We start from the raw sequence: 19,131 nt of genomic DNA, 5'->3' as shown, positions 1-19,131 counted from the left end.
AAGCGTCACCAGAGGTGATAAATTTTACTGAAAACCATCTACCATCATATAACTCCACGTTTCAACACATCTACTCGCATGTCCACTACGACAAAGTAAACCATAAATACGTGTCAAAACGGAAGCCAATACAAAACATGGCCGCTCAGTCATCCTCAACTCCACAGATTGAGATGGAACCACTGCCACTGATCAATGCGGACGTCTCAACGGTCGGTTTCTCCAAGATTATCGATGCCTTGATGATCAAAGTGCCCACCGAGCCAAAGGGGGGCTCTGCTAAAGGTTATAGCATCCGTTCAATGACAACCTGGGAAGGGGTGCAAGAGGTCATGGACCGGGCAGCGGCAGAGTATGCCTCCAAGTCAGGCGCCAAGGGAAAAGCCAGGGTAGTGGGCAATTTTATTGGAAACAAGGGGGGCTCTGCCAAACGGATTACTGGTGTGATTCCAGATTTTGGATATACCAAACCTATTATTGGGACTCTGAACTTTTTGCTGGATGTGAGATATCCCTCGTGTTATATGTGTACCATCCTAGTGGAAACTTGGGTATCTGGACTCTGCGAAACTGATCTCTCGATTGTAATAGGCATTTCAAAAAGCTGACAAGGTTCGTACCGATGTCAAGGACGGTGTCGAAAAGCTCAAGGATAATTTTGACCTTGTTCAAGTTTACCTTGAGCTTTATGCTGCCAAGCCAAAGGTCGCTGCAGCGGCCTTGGAGCTCTATGTCACAATCCTCATTGCTGTTGAAGAGGTGATCAACTACTATACAAAACATATAGGTATTGAATCGACATCATTGCTTTAGTGTTACATTGCTAATAGCATTTATGAACAGCTATCAAGGGGTTGAAAGCATTATGGGAAGGCGACAAATATGAAGACAAGCTACTCACATGCTTGAAGAAAATTGGTGATGATGGACAGAAACTCATCCTCCAGGCCGATACAGCACAGAAGCAAGAAATGCAAAATGGTGAGTTGCGTAACATTTACACGTGTTCAAGAAAATTAACAGAATCACAGGATTTTCCAGTCTTGCAGCGAAACTCGACAATCAAGCAGATGTCCTGAAAGATATGGCACAGAAAGTGATGAACAACCTTCTCCCCTTGCTTGAGCAGTACAATCAAAAACTCGACATCACAAACAAGGAGTATCAATTCGCACGTCGACAGGCAGAAATAGCATATGGTGAGCTACTACATGGCATCTCTTGACTTTTCAGTCGCTTAAAAGTTTCACAGCCGAGAATATAATACTCAGAGGCCATCTTGAACGAGCCACCACGCCGGAAATCTGGCCGACAACAACACGCGAATTCTTGTTGGAATTCTTGGATTCGTCCGATATCGAAGAGGCTGATATCGGATACATTACAAAACAGCAGATATCCCACGGAGCGCCGGGGAGAAACCGCACCGACCAGATCATGAAGTCCCATGAATTTGTTCAGTGGATTACCGAGCCGACGTCAAAGGAGCTCCTCGTCCATGGGAATTCTGCCACGACTCCCATTTCTCCTTTATCATTTTTCTGTGCCCTGCTCACCCAAAACCTACGGCGGGTTGAGAAATTTGTATCACTGGCATTCTTCTGTGGTTGCCACCCTTACGAGGACCAAGGCGGGTCGAGAACCTTGATCATAAGTTTGCTGGCTCAGTTGTTGCGGCAGGAAATTCACTTTGATTTCAGATTTCTTACCTACGAGTTGGCCGAGCTGATGGAGAATGGTAATGTACAAGCGTATTGCTCAGTGTTTGATGAGCTGGTGCAGCAGGTGTCGCAGGATGAAACCTTGTTCTGCATCATCGATGGTGCCAATTTCTACGAGCGGAACGAAGAAATGCGACACGAATCCGCAGAGGTCCTTTGCTTCTTACTCGATCTCACCAAGTCACAGACCAAATTCAAGATTCTGTTGACGAGTCCCTCCATCACCATTGAGATCCGAGAAGCCATTCACGATGAAGACTACCTGAGCCTTCCCGAACAGGGGAAAAGCACAGCTGATTACAGCCTCTTGAGGTTTGAGAGGGAATGGGACGAGAGCATCAACGGATGATTCAGTACCAGATATTGGTAAATGACAGTCTGGCTGTGGAACTTTCTCCAGCACTCCTCACATGTCCATATACTTGCCATACTGTCTGATCGGCGGACAATTGGCGAGCCCATCGGTGTATAGTAGTGGTATTAATTTCTCTTTGAGTGCTGCAGAAACTCATGTCTTTTTGCGGGCTGTAGATGGTGCCTAATAAATCTCTGAAGACGAAATAAGGGGTATCTAGGTAGTATGATAAGGACATTAGCCCTTAGGGCCAAAGGGAGCTCTTTGATTAAATAAGCTGAGGAGAGGCAACTTTTTTCTGTCCCTGCCATGAAACAAACTTTAGGGCGCCTACGTTTCGGCACAACTTGAACTAAAAGTCTTCCATAACCCCGGACAGTCACAGCTGCCACCATCCTTAGTGCGAGGCTACTGAGATGATTTTCCCAGAAAATAAGAACTGCATATACCCAATATGAGACAATCATTTACTGTCAGGACCCTGCAGGGGTATACCGTGAGGGTTCTCACGTTGCCTACATACCTACATAGGTACTCGTATATTTACAGTTTTCGGTCCCCGTGACCCTCACGGCCACGGATAGTTGCAGTAAGTGAACGAAAGTTTTCAATTTTTGCATTTGTTATTTTTGGTCTTCCAATTTAGTTTGGTTTCGCTCCAGAGGTTGGTGTAATGATCAAGTCATTTCATTGCGTTGGTTGCGCGAATCATTGTGAGGATTTATTGCATTCCAGCTGCTATTCCCTCGAGTCCACTGGCAGCTAGGTATGCACTACGGTAGCCACTATAAATTTGGAGCGCGGGGTTGGAGTGCTGAATGTACCCCTGCGACCGTGTGGCGCTGGATTCTAGTGGTCATGGTCGTCGCATCTATGCGCTAACAGCATCCATGTTTCAATGTTCAGTCCGGTGTACCTTTAGTGACAAAGTTGCACAAGGTAGGTAGGTAGGTAGTAATTGAGAGTATTGGTCCGAGTTTGACACTATGGCCATTCAGAGACGTTCATTAACAAGTGAATATATTTTCTAAATCATGCCCAAGAAAAGTGCTCCAAATGGAGGTAAATGTCACCAGCGCCCGTCTTGGCCAGAGTCAACTGCTCGTGAGCCACCGCATTGGCAACATCGCTCTGCATGCTCAACGGTCCGCACACAAAGACACTCAAGGTCTGGCCACGCGTGATGGATCCAGCTTCATTGGCGACCACGTTGGTTAGATCGGGCCTCGATTCAAAGTGTTGAATGCGCTGCTGGTCAAGGGACTGAGATGTCGGCGAGAGGCTCGCGTTTGCCGTTGGTTCAACTTGGTTCGATGTCATTTTGCCAGTTTTCTCAGGAACCTCTTGCATGTTTTCGGATACCAAAATCTGACCACTCTCTTCAGAGCCAGTGTAGTGCGTCTCCAACTCAATGGCTGATGTATGATCCATCGAAAACGAATGGAGAATTTGTTGGACTTCGCTTTCGAACCAAGACACGGTAGCAGGTTGGCGGGACGCCAAAACAATTCTGAGAGACGGGCGAGAGGCTCCCTCCGTGGTAGGCCCTTCGGTAGACAAACGCTGCAAAAAGGCTGTGATGAAAGGGAAAACCCATCCAGCGCCAGATCCTCCAGCAATGACTAGCATTCGATGGCTGCCTGTAATAGCTTTGAGGTCAACTCCGCCATAGGGCCCATCAATCAGCACCCTCGCCCTCAAAGTTGGATTCGATGTAACGTGGCTCGCCAATCGAGCCGTGAAGCCACCGCGAGGCTTGATGAAAAACACTAGCTCGCTTTCGTCGCTGGGGTATTTTGCATTTGTCGACGGAAGAGAGCACGCGGTAAACGGATGGACTGTGCAATCATGCACGCCGAGTCCCATGATGCGCACAAAGTAATGCTGCGCCACTGTCCATGTCGTCTTGGTAGGTATAGCCACGCGAATAAAGCCATTCGAGGCCCGACTGAGCTCTGCGCGGTGGCTAATGCCGTGCTCGAAATAGATACGAATGTGACGGTACAGCCATGACAGAGTGAACAATACGCCAGTGGCAGCAAAGTAGTCCCTGGACAAAGTATTAGCCAGTCCATTTCCCCATTCCTCAGTAGTGCATAGTTGATTAGCTGCGGGACCAGCGAAATACATACCAAGCTGTTAATGTAGCATCGCAGTGGAAGAAGAAGAATAGAACAAATATCAATGCAGCCAGGTAATGCGAAAACTTGAACCATTCGTAGCACAGATTCCTAAAGTCAATCAGTATCTAGTTTGAGCAGGCTGTCTGCCAGATGAAGTCTGTTCTTACCGGAGGGGACTCAACGACGCAAAAGTCAGCCACGCTTGGGCAACGAGCGCAACGACTCCAGTCCAATAGAAGACCATTTCATTCCACATTTCAGTCATCATGTTCTCCCGGTAATTGTACACAATGAATGGAAACGTGTGAATTAGCGCAAGGACGAAAAAGGCGTACGAGATCCAGCGGTGGAATACTTGAAGGCGCTCATGCGAGACGCCGGTGAAATAAGTAATCAAGTTGGCCTTTCCTGCGGTAGCAAAGACGAACGGCATACAAGCGAGCCCCATCCATCCTGCTCTGGTGGCAATGGGAGGGGAGGATCCATAGTCGACATCATCCGTGTTGGGCCAATAGTATGGCTGCGGGCCCAGGGTCATGGCCAAGAAGAATATCGTGCCAACGGCCCCAAGCAATAACACGCCGACGGGCGCCGAATTCCAGTTCAGCATAGGGATCCGGATAGTTCGGTAAGAAAGATATCGAAAGAGTGACCTCGTCTTGCCCAAGAGTCCTATCCGTACTAGTCTTTGTGGGAGCACATTGCCGGCGATATGGACTAGGGAGAAGACAATGATGACGGCAAGAAAGAAGGCGACAGTCGGCAAAGCGTATCTGTGATCGGCTTCGTACCTGAATGATCTTTGTCAGTTTGAAAGCCCAACGATTGCTCTGACGCGACATCAGCTGGGTGCCATACCAAAACCTCCAGTAGCCCTGTTGATAGTCGCACTGCCAGGTCTCTTCCAGGGTACACTCATATTCTCGGTAGTTGCCCGAGAACACCAAGGGCATGTCAAGCCATGGAGTCTTGCGCTTTACAAGCTGGTCGAGCATCGTAACGTCGTGAATGGTGGTCGTGAGAAACTCGTCTATGGGTATCTGAGTGGACTGGCTAACAAGGTAGACGAGAAATATCTCGGCAAACTGGATTATGGAAAGACCAGTGGAGTGCCTTGTCGCGACTTGCTCTTCAGTCACTTCCACGCGTTGAGGGGAAGGAGCATCAGTGGAAATGGAGGTCGCAGGACCTTTGCGGGAAAATCTGACGCTGGACTAGAGTGACATTTGAACATTTCCAAGTTTGCTGAAATGAGCCGGTTAATGGGATGGATGAATGGGCGTTCCATGTGTATGCAGCCGGGGCCCAGCGTCGTGGGAATGAAACGGCCTCTTGAATAGCCAGGTATTATTAAACCATCAACTATTGGTCGGGTGGGGATCGTTATGGGGTCAAGCTTTGGTGTTCTGCGTCGATTTGCGCAAGTTTATTCCATGCACCCTAGTCCGGCGCCGACTCCCTATTGGCCATTTGTGGCGGAAACATTGCGAGTCAGCGCGGGCTTGAGAACATTTGAGCAAGTGTCATCCCTGCAACTTCTGCACGCATTTTACATCTCAGCCCTACTGCTCATGATAAGATCGCGCTCGGATAATTCCCGTCAGATCAGTCTTGAGCTTGCCAAGGCGGTCGGCCATGTTTATGATCCAGACGCCGTTATGATGGATGCGTGAGTCTGTCCAATCTCCGCGCGGCCTGTAATAAACCTGCGCATGTTTTACCGATTGCATATTGTACAGGCCTACCTAGGTACCTACCTGGTAATTAGGTGACCAATCACAACAGACCATGAGTCCTGAGCCTGTCAAGGTATATCGAATCCGAATGTTGCAATCGCTGTACTATTGAAACTTGGCCATTACAATGCATACACTTGCATCTCTGATGAGAAGGTCATTTCAACGCCCAGGATCCACGAATCACAATAATGAGTAAAAGAGCCAGTTTTATAGAACAATAACTAATTGTACTAGACTACTATTCATATTTACCTGGCAGCTCGTCTCGTTGCGATACGAGCGCTCGTGTCCCTTCAAATCTTACCGACGCCGGCATTAGCGACGACTGTGGTGGGCACGTCCGCCACTCCGTAATGACCAATCAAAGAGCTCTTGTACGGAGCCAACTTGGACAATGCTGCCGAGCTCGTCGAAGATGGGAAACTGCCCGAGTTGGATAACCGGTTCCACTCGCAGATGTACCCGAGACTGCTGGTGCATCCGCTGGCATCAGCGACGCTAACGACGGAATACAGGTTGCTGCTGGTAAGCGACCCCGAGGTAATAGGCGTGTCCACGTTGTCAAAGTAGTTGCCCTCGAGGAGAACCCAAGTATTGACATCAATGTCAAAGGCGTGGCCTCCAATATTCTTAAAGTAATTGTTGACGCCGTGGAAGATGATCTCAGAAGCATCGTAGTCGGTACCCATGTGGGGAGCGCGACCCGAGACATCGTGGATGTAGTTTCCGACAAAGGTGTAGTAGTCTTTCAATCCAAGCAGCAGGACTGTCCAGTAATGTTCACCATTGCAGCTTGCCGACCATGAGGTGGTGCCGTCAAACTCATTGTTGGAAATCGTTACGCGTCCTCCGGCTCCCCAACCAGATACGATCATTTGCCGACCAGTGAGGGAGACTATAGTTGACGAGAGTTAGTACACTGTGAGTTTATAAAGTGGCACGCTTCTTACATTTGTTATGGTCGATCCAAACATTATCAGTTCCATCGAGCGTGATAATGTCACCTCCCCAGACATATTGAGGGTTCAGGCCCTGGTCAGACATGGTCATCAGCAATCAAAATTCCTGCCTTCAATGGCGTGATACATGTTGGCCACTCACCGTGAAAAAGATGTTCTGGATAATGACGTTTGTGGCTCCTCCGCCAATCGTCAGCCCTCGTCCCTTGATGACACCACTGCTTCCTACACCAACAAGACTCTTGTTGCTGGCGACCTTGATGGGGCTGCGCGCCGCATTATAGTAGGTGCAGGCACTTGTGGTGTAGTCACAAGTATCCATAATCCACAACTGGCCATTCGGCTGGCATGTGTTTGGGCAGCACTGTGTAGACGTTGTTCCCTGGTAGCTTGTATAATCCCAGGTCTGTGAGATCATGATGACTCGTGCAGTTGAGTCGGTAAGCCATGTTTCGAGCCTGCAATGTTATACCATTAGCTATGTCTTGTGACTTGTAGGCGCCATACTCACTCTGCAAGACTGGAAGGATATTGCGGCGTGGCCGAGCCGCCGCCAGTGGTCCCAGCAGCGAAGCCCGTGGGCGAGCCCTTGACTTGGGCAAGCACTTTGGAGGCAGCAAGCCCAACCAGCAGGAAGAAGCTAGAAGTGAATCCCATCTTGGCGAATTTACCAGCAATGACCAGAGCTATCGGTCCTTGTTTTGAGACGAATCTGATTGAATCATGCAACAATCATGAGCCTCTCTCTCTTGTCGTTGGCAACAATCATCTTATATATCCCAAACATATCCTAACATCTAGCATTTTCTTTTTGAGCAAAAAGAATCACGCCTTCAATTGTACCATCGACTTTTCAAGCATGTGAGGCGAAAAGACAGCCTTGGCGTTGTATAACACGACAGGGGCAAACGAACGCCGGTTCGTGGAGTACGGTATAGCGCCCGCTGTGCACCAATAATCATCGTCGCGCATGCCAAGGACCCCGCGTTGCAAACCGCGTTCAGACCGGATTGAGAGGCTCCAATACTATTCAGGTCGCGGTTAGTGACCCTCCGGGTATTTGCCGTCCTGCACGTTTGGCAGATGGTATGCAACCCCAGATACCGTCTCTTGCACTATCTATTGGTGGGTGCTTGCAGCACAGATTGTCGAAAACAGTGCTCGACCAGGTAGTCGGTATTCGCTCCGTCACCCACTCTTGACATTACCCGGTAAGATTGCGGTGGGATCTCCAATGGGAGATGAACAAAATTCTCCGAATACTATGTGCCCAGGAATAGTTTCATTTATTTCCAGGGTCCTCTTCTGAGAGGATGACATGTTTTCCGCGAATGGTGTTGACTAATGTATGCTTGACCTTTTCATTTGAAAATTAGTAGAGATGCGGCGGGCTTTTCTGCTAGAATACTAACAATCATACTGTATCTCTGTTATAGATTCAGCCTCTCTATCCTTATTCCTCTTTGTAAGGGTTGAATATGCAAACGTTGCTTAGTTTCCCATGTCTACGACTCTCATATTAAGATGTTTTATCAAAGCAATTCGCGACGCTGCTTGGAAATAGCTTAGAACGAGGTTACTAGACCATTTTTACGAACTCAGCACTATCATGCTTCTCCTCGTGTACTGTGGTCTATTCTCGTGATTTCCCTAATTGTAGATCAGGGCTGGCATTTCGGCAGCGAAGCTCGGCATAATAGTTATTTTTCTCGTTATATCATTTAATATCGTTGTAATGTGGCACATGGTGGATAATAGTAGGGCATGTCCCTAAGGACCAATTACAAGTTGGCAGAACCAGCAGCGCAATATAATCTTTCACTGCTCGATACAATATTTAACGCCAAGACGCACAAACACATACGACCACAGGCGCTAGAGAAGTCGGCATCCCGTCCGCTCTGCCCTAGATAAACTGGCAACCGCTGTCCGATCTGTTTCCTTGAGCGTATTACGATAGGAAGCAGGTGATTTACATTTGACAAGGAAGCTTAGCACGGAGAGCAAAGCCTCGTAATACTAATAAGTGACAGAAATCCTGGTATGCTTGAATCCAGCTGTAAGAGCGGCCTTAGCAGCATAGGATAGCTTTTTATTCTTAGTAGCTTAATGTTAAATTTAAATGATAAGCAAGAGAAAGCGCTAAAACATATATATTTTATATATGTAATAATGACCGAATTAAGTCCATTTAAAAAGCTAGATAAAACAAGGTTATACACATTTTGAAGCCTAAATTATCCGAGAGTGGTTAAAAAGCTACGCTTTGCCGGCTTATGATTTTAACCTTATTGCTGTCATAGATTAGCATTAAAATATTCTGGCATTTTAAATATCTCCCGTTACCCCGTCGACTCGACAAAGTCTTAGATTTACTTTCAACCCATTGACGACCTTCGATAAATACCTTGGCAGCACCAGCGAAAGTCATTTATCTAGCCCTTACGCAATCAAACAATTGCAATGGACGCACTATACATAGATATATTTCAGCCAGAGAGCCCATACCATTTGGACGAATCGGACGAAAATGTTCAGCCATGGTATGATAAGTGGGAATTCCCCTGCGAAAAATGCAGGGAAAGACGAGGAAAGCTCTGCTGGCGGTGCCGATTTGTAAAACGCAAAAGAGAGGAAGAAGGGTGTATCTTTTCACCGGAGCTCGTCCCCATGGACTCACGAAACAATCACAGCAGTAATGACACAGATACGAGAATGGTCCAGAATCTAGGATTCACAAAGATGGTGTTTTCACAGTCAGATACCAGTACCCATTGTTCAGATCTCGATTCTTCTGAGAATTCGAGCACGTTGAGTGCGGAAAAGGAATATCCCCAAGAACATGAATCGAGTACTCATCGACGTAAGACGAGGGATCGGGGTTGCAAAGGCCTTGTCCGAACTCGATATGACGATTCAACACCTGGTCTTGGACATTGTTCGTGCGATCTGGAACGTCGCATCGGGTGCCCAATGCACTGCAGTTGCTCTCTTCGTCGCTCTTCCCCGGAACATTGTATCAGGTGCTCGAAGGACCACTGCCATTCCTTCCGCTGTCATCCAAATTACCCCTGCAGGTGTCAGAAGGACTACTGTTGCGATCACTGCCGCTATTACTGGGACCGGGAGGCTTTCTATTGTTCGTACTGTGGAATCGATATGAGAGAGCCCGACATCCGTCCATGCGAGCAAGTCATCGACAATTGGTTTGCAAGTAGAAGGGACAAAGAGCCACCAGCACAGATCATGAAAGATTGTTTTCGCTATACCTTCAATCAACGTGTAGCAATAGAGCGACGCCCGAAGCTCGTCCACTACGGAATTGGGCTTGGTGGCATAAGCGCTTTATCGTACGGCGCGGGGTCCTGTAGTCCGCAACCGCTACCATCATACAAACCGCTTGGGGACCGAATATGGTCAATCGTATCGACGAGCATCATACGAGGATACGAAAAAGGAGCGATTGTACTCGGATACAATATTGAGCTCAGGAAAGTACTGAGAGAGCTAGATTAAGCTAGACTGGTATTGAGGATGATGTAGAATATTTTGATGTACCGAAGACGATGGGTTCAATCACAATACACTTTGTCATTGCTTTCAACTAGAGCCAATGGTGACTCTTATAGACGGTCGCATTGGTGGTACAATCACAAGAATTTAACTGCGCAATGTATACATTCGTGGAGGTCAATTGCAAATTGCCGTAAGTACTAAACTGCCGTGAACAATCTATTCAACTCACAGCAAGCGTCCATGGGTAGTGAGACTGACAATTTTAAATTATGACATGATGCCAGAAGCAGAAGTTGCGATCAAATTGTCGGACGTCACTTGCCTATGACTTGGGAGCTCATCACGATTGATGCCCACTCCTCATAACTTCCTATTGACTGGCGGTAGGACGTATGGGGGGCGCTGCCTCTGCTGCGACCTCTGCCAGTATTCGATGGTGGCTGTTTCCCTCGCAAAGACGTCAACACGATGCCACTGAATTGTAAATATGTATCCTGGTCTCTGTTCTACAGCCCCTCTGTCTCCTTCTTCTACTCAAATCCATCTGTCGTCTAATTGGTATCTCTACCAACTGTTTCCATATATATCCATATATATCCATCTATTCTCATCAATCCCTTGATACATTATCTATAATCATTATTGATAATGAATTTTCTTTCCAATATCCTTCTCCCCGTCCTGAAGGCGGCTGCCGTCGGTCCAAGGAATGCTTCCACTACGAGTCCCACCGTCTTGATCAACTGCATTCTGGACACCCTCTGTCATATCTCAAGACCACCAGGTATGCTTCAGTTATCTCTTTAGACTCGGAGACACAAACCCTCCTCCCAACTTATGTGGTCTGCCATAATCGTATATTGCGCCGTACTTATCATATCCATTCTATTAGCCTAGCTACCACGGTTGAGCTTCACATTTTGGTCTGCTGGTGCAGTGGCCAGATACGACATCGCCTCTTTAATCTCATAAACACCGACCCTCCTCCCAGCTCAGGGAGTCTGCCGCAGTCGTCTCTTCAGTCTAACAGACACCGACCTTCCTCCAAGTCAGGGGGTCTGCCACGTCAAGCAACTTTCCACAGAAAGTCATTCACGGGAAGCCATCGTCGATTCCGCAAAGGCTATGACGGAGCAAACTCATTGAAGCTCGTAATTATATGAACCTGGATGCCCGTATTCCCCTTTCAACCCACAAGAGTCTCTCCTACCTTTTGTCGCTTGGATGCGGGACTTGCCTCGCCTATATGATACGGAGGTGATTTTCAATGGTAGAGGTGGTGATAGAAATAAAGGGACTGACTAAGTCAGCCTTACTTCTTTAGTTGTCTCGGTAGTTGTACGGACATAAGTAGAGGGGTCGTAGCTTATTGGAGAGCCGCAATTTGTTAATATGCCCATAATTACTTTATTGTATATACCATCTGTGTAAAATAGCTTTACCATCCGAACAGATTTTACTTCGAACAACAGGTGACGGCAAATAGATCTATATTCAACGTGACGTATAAAGGGAATACTTCCCATCGTACGATGACATTTAGATAACCCTTTCAGGCGTTCGGATGCTAGCAGCTGTCAGCTATATCGTGGCTGTAGTGGCTGACTGACAGCATACCAGTCTGTTCTACCTACCTAAATACCGCCCTCGTACGAGACCGCAAATGCCAGTATTCCAACAATCTGATATATTGAACTCTCCAACGCATAGGCCATGGTCTCAGGTATGGCGCAGCGACTCGAACACGCTTAAGCAGCGACCGACTGGTAATTCGAGCGTCAGCGTTATTTGTCAAGAGGTATGATCAATATTCGTTAGATTGACCAGGAATTCTACCCTAGAAGGACGGGGGAAGGGCTCCCACTACATACAGCCACAATATGGGTCGCACCCAGCCACCTTATTTCAACATTATTGGCCCTCCGTCTGAGAGACGCGACTTCGTCACGATGGGTATTTGAAAAAATGACCAAATCCCCGCTGGGAGAGCTACGGGGGAGTGGAGATACGCGTGCAGGAGGTACGCACTCCTACGACGACTGACCTTTGCGAGGTTGGGCCCCGGGAGAGTTCCAGGCTGTAGGAGCAAGGTTCCGTGCCTCCTCAGAACATTGGGTGTGTGTATGGGCTTGTGAACGTAATGACCAAGCGCGCGAGGTTCGCCGAAGCTGTTGGGCGGTTCGCCGCCGTAATAGGCTTTGGGGCGTAAGAGCTGGCTGTAATCGGTAACCTTGATGGCGTTGCGTGTATCAAGACTAATAATAATGCCATTGTGTAAAACCTTGAATAATCCCTCCAAATAATTTTGACGAAACACTAAGGGAAAATAAAAACTTAATCGAGTATCGAAGTACTGTGGCGCTTTCTATCCGTGAAGACATCTCGCTTTTAAATCCGGCTTTTTGGCTCATCCAGAGTTGTCGCTCCTTCATATTCAGAATTGGACGACTTGACGTAAATACACAAGAGACATGTGGCAAGACGATTGATATTCTGTCATTTAGCTACCAACTTCCGATGCACTTGTATTGGGCCGCACAAGCTACCGAGGTGCAAACCTGACTGACACCACTGATGAATTATTAGCAGAACTAAAATAACATCTATGTTGTTCTCAATGCCAGCAATTGTGCGTGTGAAAATGGGAGACCTCACATCCCATCAGATGTTACGACGGAATGAACATGTCCCGGTGACTAATTATCTTGTCAGGTAGCCGTTTTGTAAATTCACTCACATTCATCTTCATCTCCCCGACAGTATGCCGTACTGGATCAAGGCACCGCACGCAGCATGCGAGAACTTCAGCAAGCATTTGTAACATCATATTTGAAAGTCGAGAAAATAGGTACTTGACCAGTTACATCCCTGTGGAAGGGAGTTTCTTCCATATACTAGGTACTTGGACTATACTGACATAGAGAATAAACAAGCATCAGCCCCCTGTCTGTCTCCTACGACAAGTTACGATTTCTGGCAAAAGAGCGGGACCCAAGCGCCTGGTACAGCATTGCAGTCTCGCCCTTGCATTGCATCCCACGTGGGCACCTTGGTGATTAGAACTGATTTACTTTCTGCCAGAATCACGCGAGGTCTTCGTGGAGTATGATAAGTGATCCTGAAGGAAGCTGGCTGAAAACCTAGCCACTATCATGCTACCAGCGCGAGGCTTGTCTCGCTACATAGTTGCTCTCGACGTTTCTTGTAAGCTGAGGCCAGATGGTTCCTGCTCAGCCATTACACAGTTGGTCTTGGGGCTGTTGGATTTCACAGTGATCATGGGAAAGCCGCGCGGTAGGCCGTTCCGCGTGATTTCGTTACCGAAAATCCTTTGGCACGACTTGAACCGAGGAAATGGCGAAGACGTTGTGTTAACGTATCCATAACCACTATTAGGCTAGTTCCTCGTGTGGAGCTTTACATTTTGTTCAGCTAGTGTAGTGGTTTGGTGCGACAATAGTACACGTCATTATGTGTATACATAACGCAGAATGCCGCCAAGCAGCGTCACGGATCGAGCGAATGTATTTTCAGTGTCTATAACATACTGACTAGTCTGCTTGCTCGGGTTTGGCTTTTATGTTTACCATGGAATCAAGCCCTCCTTGTCAATAAGCTTTCCGGCGTCTGCGTCTCTCTTCCCCTCAGCAACGGCGATGAGTCTCTCTCCACCCTCCCTTGGGTGCACCCCGCCAAGCGCCTGTATGATTTCCGGTCCCATACCGCCCAAATCCGTGGCGCAAATGCCGGGGCTGACGCTGAAGACCTTGACCCCGTCGGCCTTGAGTTTGTGGTGCCAGTCCAACATCAGCATGCTCAAGGCTGTCTTGCTGCAGCGGTAGCCGATCGTCTCAAAGTCAATCTTCTTTGGCCACCCCGCCGGCTGGGGAGGTGTTGGGAAATAGTTGTCCACGGCCGCAGTCATCTGGGACAGACCGGCAACGAAGAGCAGACGGGGCTCAGCCGATTTGAGTAAGAGCGGCATGAACGTCCAGGTAACAACGTTGGCACCCGTGACATTGATGTTGTATGCCTTGTTGTAGCACTCTCGCAGAGACATCTGGTTCTGCACGAATTGCATATCGAAACCGGCGCCTGATGGACTGCGTGTTAGTCACGGACTGCACTGGAGGCGAGGTGACTGATTGCCTACCAGCATTGTTGATGAGGATGTCAACACGGCCTTGGCCGTTCTTCACCATCTCGAAATCCTTCTGTATAGAATCATCGCTCTCGACATCGATTTCGAGCAATTCGACCGTGTTGGTCGCCTTGGAGCACTCGGCTCGAATCTTTTGGATCACCTCCTTGCCTTTGGAGGGGGACCTGGCACCAAGGTATACGTGGTAGCGATGTTGAGACTCAAGAAAGACCTTTACAGTCTCGTAGCCAATTCCAGTGTTTGCACCAGTGATGAGAACTACTTTGGCAGCCATATTGGGTTCTTAATGTGGGAGTGGAGTGAAGGGGGTAAGCAGATAGTGCTAATCTGAAAGGAGAACCCAGCGACTTTTTATGTGCTCCCAGGATGGGCGGATGGATAGGAGTTATGTTATGTCCTAGGTAAGACAAAGAATGCCTCGTCTCGGCTGCACTTGGCACTTGCCTTGCGTAGGCAAACAAGAGGCAGTCAACGAAGCGGACACGAATGAGAAAGCAGGGGCATTACGCGTCGGGAAAGATGCGGACTTAAGAGGTGCATAGGAGCCCGTCGTCCCCGACAGGTGGCACAGTCACCCAGGTATACTTCGTGAGCAGTACCATATGGTGCGGTAGGGGTTTTAGAACTTTGATTTGAAAAGAGCATAATGATTGCTATAATGATACCTTCTCTTCGTAGTGGTCATGATATGCAGCTGTCCGAGTACACTGATCTGCTCCAGCTCTGGCCCCTACCCCTAACCCACCTCCTACTACTGGTACATACACTATGCATCGCTCACTGCACCTCATACACAGGTACCTGTAAGCCCGACGCCACACAGCCGGAGTAACTCACACAGGATGGATGGACGGAGACTGCGTGAGACCTGTTTTTTTATCTTTTTATCCGCATCCCATGGCTTTAGCCTTTTTTCTATTCCAAGGTACCAGGTAATTGAGATTCCGCTCAATTTTACGCTGCCTTGGGGACATACTGTTATATGACCCGTGTCTAGAATACATATTTTTCGTGTAGGATAAAATTATGAGCGACTCGTTTTAACCAGAACCACAATAAAGTTCGTAACATTGAGCCCATTTGTCAAACTCGATTCCCAGCTAGCCAAAAGGTCTCCAACATGTCTCTCATTGAACTCAGTTACACTTTCTGTGCTGGCATCGTGGCCTTGATTATTGTCATTTCAAGGCTTTACAATGTGGGCCAGAGGCCAAAAGGCTATCCACCAGGGCCACCTACTCTGCCTTTCGTCGGCAATTTGCATCAGATCCCCTCGGAAAAGCGACACTTGCAGTTCGAGAGATGGGCTCGAGAATATGGACCGATATACTCCCTGATGCTCGGTACCAAGGTTATGATTGTCCTGAACTCGCATGAGGCTGTAAAAGAGTTAGTAGACAGGCGGGGAGCTATCTACTCCTCGAGGCCAGAGTCGTATATCGCCCAGGATGTCCTCAGTGGCGGTCTCAGGATTCTCTTTATGATATCTCTGGTTGATGATATCCGTTGTTATATCTCACCTGAGCCGATGTGTGAAGGGGGAACTGAAGACGAGATGATCGAGGAAGCATTGAAAGTTGTCTGAGTTGATCTCTAGTCTACAAAAGAGAGGTGCTGAAGAGCGACTATATACCCAAGCAGGTGATCTGCGGTGGGTACTGACTACGTCAGTACGACATTATAAAACCCATGTTGATTGTTTTCCAGCCAAATAACGGGCCGTGGAAGATGGCCCGCAAGTTGGGCCAGCATGTTCTGGGTGTAACTGCGGCACGGACTTACGTACCATATCAGGATCTCGAGAACAAGGCTATGCTGCTTGGATTCTTGGAGAGTCCAGGTGATTTCATTAGCCACCTTCGACGTTACACGGCTTCTCTGACCACTCAGATGACGTTTGGCTTCAGAACGACGACCATGCATGACCGGAGATTCAGACAGGCATTTGAGGTGGGAAGGCCGGGCGAGTATAACGTACTCGATTTAGACTAACAGGATATATAGATTTCTGATCACAGTTCTGAGATGATTGGATCTTTAGTAAGTACCGAGACCTTGATAGCGTCGTACAGGGTTACGAAAGCCGAGGACTGATGCTCTTCCCATCTTAGACAGCCGCTATGTTAGATTTGGTGCCTGTACTGAGGAACATCCCTGATTTTCTTCTTCCCATGAAAAAGGATGGAAGAGATATGCATCGTAGGGAGTTAAGCCTTTTTCGTGAACTCTTTCTCCAGACCAAAGAGGGTCTGAAACTGGGCACAGCCAAGGTACGAGAGTCAACCATTCCAGCCGGAAAATATTTCTGACGCCAAAGAGATAGCCCTGCGTTTGCGTCGACCTCGTCAAGATGCAAAGGGAATTAAAGTTCTCTGACAACTTCGCGGCATACATCGGCGGCTCGTTGTTGCAAACTGGCTCTGAGACTACGGCATCCGTGCTGGTTGGCTTTGTCCAGGCCATGGTCCTCTTCCCAGACGTGGCCAAGACAGCGCAGGAAGAGCTGGACCGCGTCTGCGGTGGTCGCATGCCGAATCTTAATGATGTCCCAGATCTTGCATATATCCGTGCTTGTGCCAAGGAAACTTTACGATGGATGCCGGGTTTCATGTTGGGAATATCACACAGTGTGACCCAGGACGATACATATGAGGGATGACAACGGAGAAAGGAAAATCAGGGTAGATACTTCCTAGACCAAAACATGGCATTGGCAGGCACGAGAATCCTTGGCTACGCGCTGTAGTTGCCATGCCCCTACTAGCTCTTGCTGTTACTTCGTTCATTGTCATAGTTGGGTTGGTCCCGTTCGAACCGATCAAGGAAGTCCTGGCCAGTGACGTTTATCATCCATCGAACGGGGATCCTCGAATTCCCTCTCTGCAGAAGTTGTACCATGTGCCTTTCATTGACGACTTCACGCGCGTCGGCACCTTGGAATTCATGGTCAGCCGGGCCAACTGCTTCTTATTGATGTTATCGTTCTACGCCGATTACGGAGTTTGGTATGCTATAACGTTGATTGAGTCGGCACGAAGGGCCAGCCATTTGACGATACTGGTCCCGTAAGTATCCCGCCATGATTCGGTGGGGGAGAAGATGCCTAAGCTGACACGATTACCATATCGTGTCGTCGTATGGGGCATGTTGAACATGAGGGGAATTGCCTTGTTTGGAGCGCTCTATAAATCTTTTCACTACATCCTGAGTCCCATCTCTGCCTTCGACGCGTCTGACATGCGACTCACCGACATGACTTATACGGGATCAGCGCTGCCATCCGTTCTCATCGCTCACTTTACAACTTACCTCGGCGCTTTGCTTGGGCCAGACTCGAACCGCCGCCAGATAGCCGGTCATCTTTGGGCACTGTTTCCGCTCTGGATTTGTTTCATTCAGAACTTTGCCACACGCTACATCTTGAAGCCAAGCACTGTCGGCCGCGACCGTCTCTATAATCCCACGAGCGACTTGGTAGCCATACGCCGGACTGTTCTAATTCTCGTCGCGATGTCAACAATATCATGGCAGTACACAGTATACTGCGGCCGCGCATCACTTACCGAGTTGTTCTTCCCTGCTTTTCCCGTTCGCGATATCCGCGATCTCAACATGGAAGGTGCTTACGTACCTAGAGTTCCTGAAGTGGGACTGTGTGTTTTTCGCCCTCGGTAACATCTTCTGGATCGCACTGCTAGCGTGGGATATGAAAGCTGCAGGCATGGTTCGCACGAGCTGGTTAAATTTGGCCTTGTGCGGCATCGTTGTGACCCTCGTTGCCGGGCCTGGTACCTTTACGGACTTAGCTCGGCTATTTCGAGAGGAGATTCTGGCCAAAAGAAGGCATAAATATGCCATAGAACCCAGCGCTTTGTGAAAAGATACGATAGGTATGGGTGAATAGTTGTTGTATTAGTTGAGTTGTTCACCTCCGACAGAGGTTGGATGGTCAAAGATATATATATATATATATATGTGGAGAAGCATTCTACTTAATCATACAGTTTGACATGAACAACTCTTAATTTGACGGCAGTAGGGCTGCGTCTAGGCGGAATGCATACACTTGTGAAGGCAGCCTAGGTTTGGTTGAATCGAACAATCACGGATGTTGTTTAGCCAAACAGTAATGTCAAGGTCACCAAGACGAACAAGGTTGAATGACATTGGCTAGCTTCTAGAGCACAAAACATACGGCTTTCTAATATTTCAAAGCCAAAATTCGATTAGCTGGGATGAGAGTGAGCATTGTCTAAGACTATACGCCTCCCGTACATGATCTTCACCAAACAGGCAGTATTCGTCTTGGTTTCAGCCGCAGCCGTCTCTACCAGCTGCGTTTCGCTCTGGAACTGGACTACGTTGCGGTAGCGAAAGGATTTATGTCCATACTCCAGGTCTCGCAAAACCAATCAGCAGTCAGTCATTTCTGATAGCAAGACCACTTTTAGTGATGGCTGGTCCCTCCGCAATGTCGTGGGCATACTGGTACATAGTACCCGCACGCAGCACCATACAATCACACGTAGTCGAGTGTTCGGTCAACCCCCCCCCCC

General features: G+C 48.1%; 5 protein-coding genes across 5 annotated transcripts; 3 read left to right on the top strand and 2 right to left on the bottom strand.

Moving 5' to 3' along the window:
- Positions 1-137: 137 nt before the first annotated feature.
- On the top strand, positions 138-2,070 carry PFICI_07563 (uncharacterized protein; the record flags this gene model as incomplete). The annotated part of the gene is made up of 5 exons (XM_007836144.1): positions 138-503; positions 592-787; positions 844-981; positions 1,032-1,199; positions 1,253-2,070. The coding sequence occupies 5 exons, from the start codon at positions 138-140 to the stop codon at positions 2,068-2,070; spliced, it is 1,686 nt and encodes a 561-aa protein (XP_007834335.1).
- Positions 2,071-3,108: 1,038 nt separating this feature from the next.
- PFICI_07562 (uncharacterized protein) lies at positions 3,109-7,554 on the bottom strand (the record flags this gene model as incomplete). The annotated part of the gene is made up of 10 exons (XM_007836143.1): positions 3,109-4,126; positions 4,209-4,307; positions 4,367-4,990; positions 5,058-5,402; positions 5,766-5,905; positions 5,957-5,994; positions 6,243-6,833; positions 6,889-6,970; positions 7,040-7,355; positions 7,409-7,554. 10 exons carry the CDS (start codon positions 7,552-7,554, stop codon positions 3,109-3,111), a joined length of 3,399 nt encoding a protein of 1,132 aa, XP_007834334.1.
- A 6,442-nt stretch (positions 7,555-13,996) lies between these two features.
- PFICI_07561 (uncharacterized protein) lies at positions 13,997-14,849 on the bottom strand (the record flags this gene model as incomplete). Its single annotated transcript, XM_007836142.1, has 2 exons — positions 13,997-14,508; positions 14,567-14,849. The coding sequence occupies 2 exons, from the start codon at positions 14,847-14,849 to the stop codon at positions 13,997-13,999; spliced, it is 795 nt and encodes a 264-aa protein (XP_007834333.1).
- An 846-nt stretch (positions 14,850-15,695) lies between these two features.
- PFICI_07560 (uncharacterized protein) lies at positions 15,696-17,234 on the top strand (the record flags this gene model as incomplete). The annotated part of the gene is made up of 5 exons (XM_007836141.1): positions 15,696-16,151; positions 16,283-16,525; positions 16,580-16,615; positions 16,687-16,845; positions 16,899-17,234. The coding sequence occupies 5 exons, from the start codon at positions 15,696-15,698 to the stop codon at positions 17,232-17,234; spliced, it is 1,230 nt and encodes a 409-aa protein (XP_007834332.1).
- A 440-nt stretch (positions 17,235-17,674) lies between these two features.
- PFICI_07559 (uncharacterized protein) lies at positions 17,675-18,250 on the top strand (the record flags this gene model as incomplete). Its single annotated transcript, XM_007836140.1, has 1 exon — positions 17,675-18,250. One exon carries the CDS (start codon positions 17,675-17,677, stop codon positions 18,248-18,250), a length of 576 nt encoding a protein of 191 aa, XP_007834331.1.
- Between the last annotated feature and the right edge of the window lie 881 nt (positions 18,251-19,131).

The sequence above is a fragment of the Pestalotiopsis fici genome (assembly GCF_000516985.1).
Source record: "Pestalotiopsis fici W106-1 unplaced genomic scaffold PFICI_Scf_5, whole genome shotgun sequence".
Taxonomy (NCBI): domain Eukaryota; kingdom Fungi; phylum Ascomycota; class Sordariomycetes; order Amphisphaeriales; family Sporocadaceae; genus Pestalotiopsis; species Pestalotiopsis fici.
This window is presented reverse-complemented; position numbering and strand designations above follow the sequence as displayed.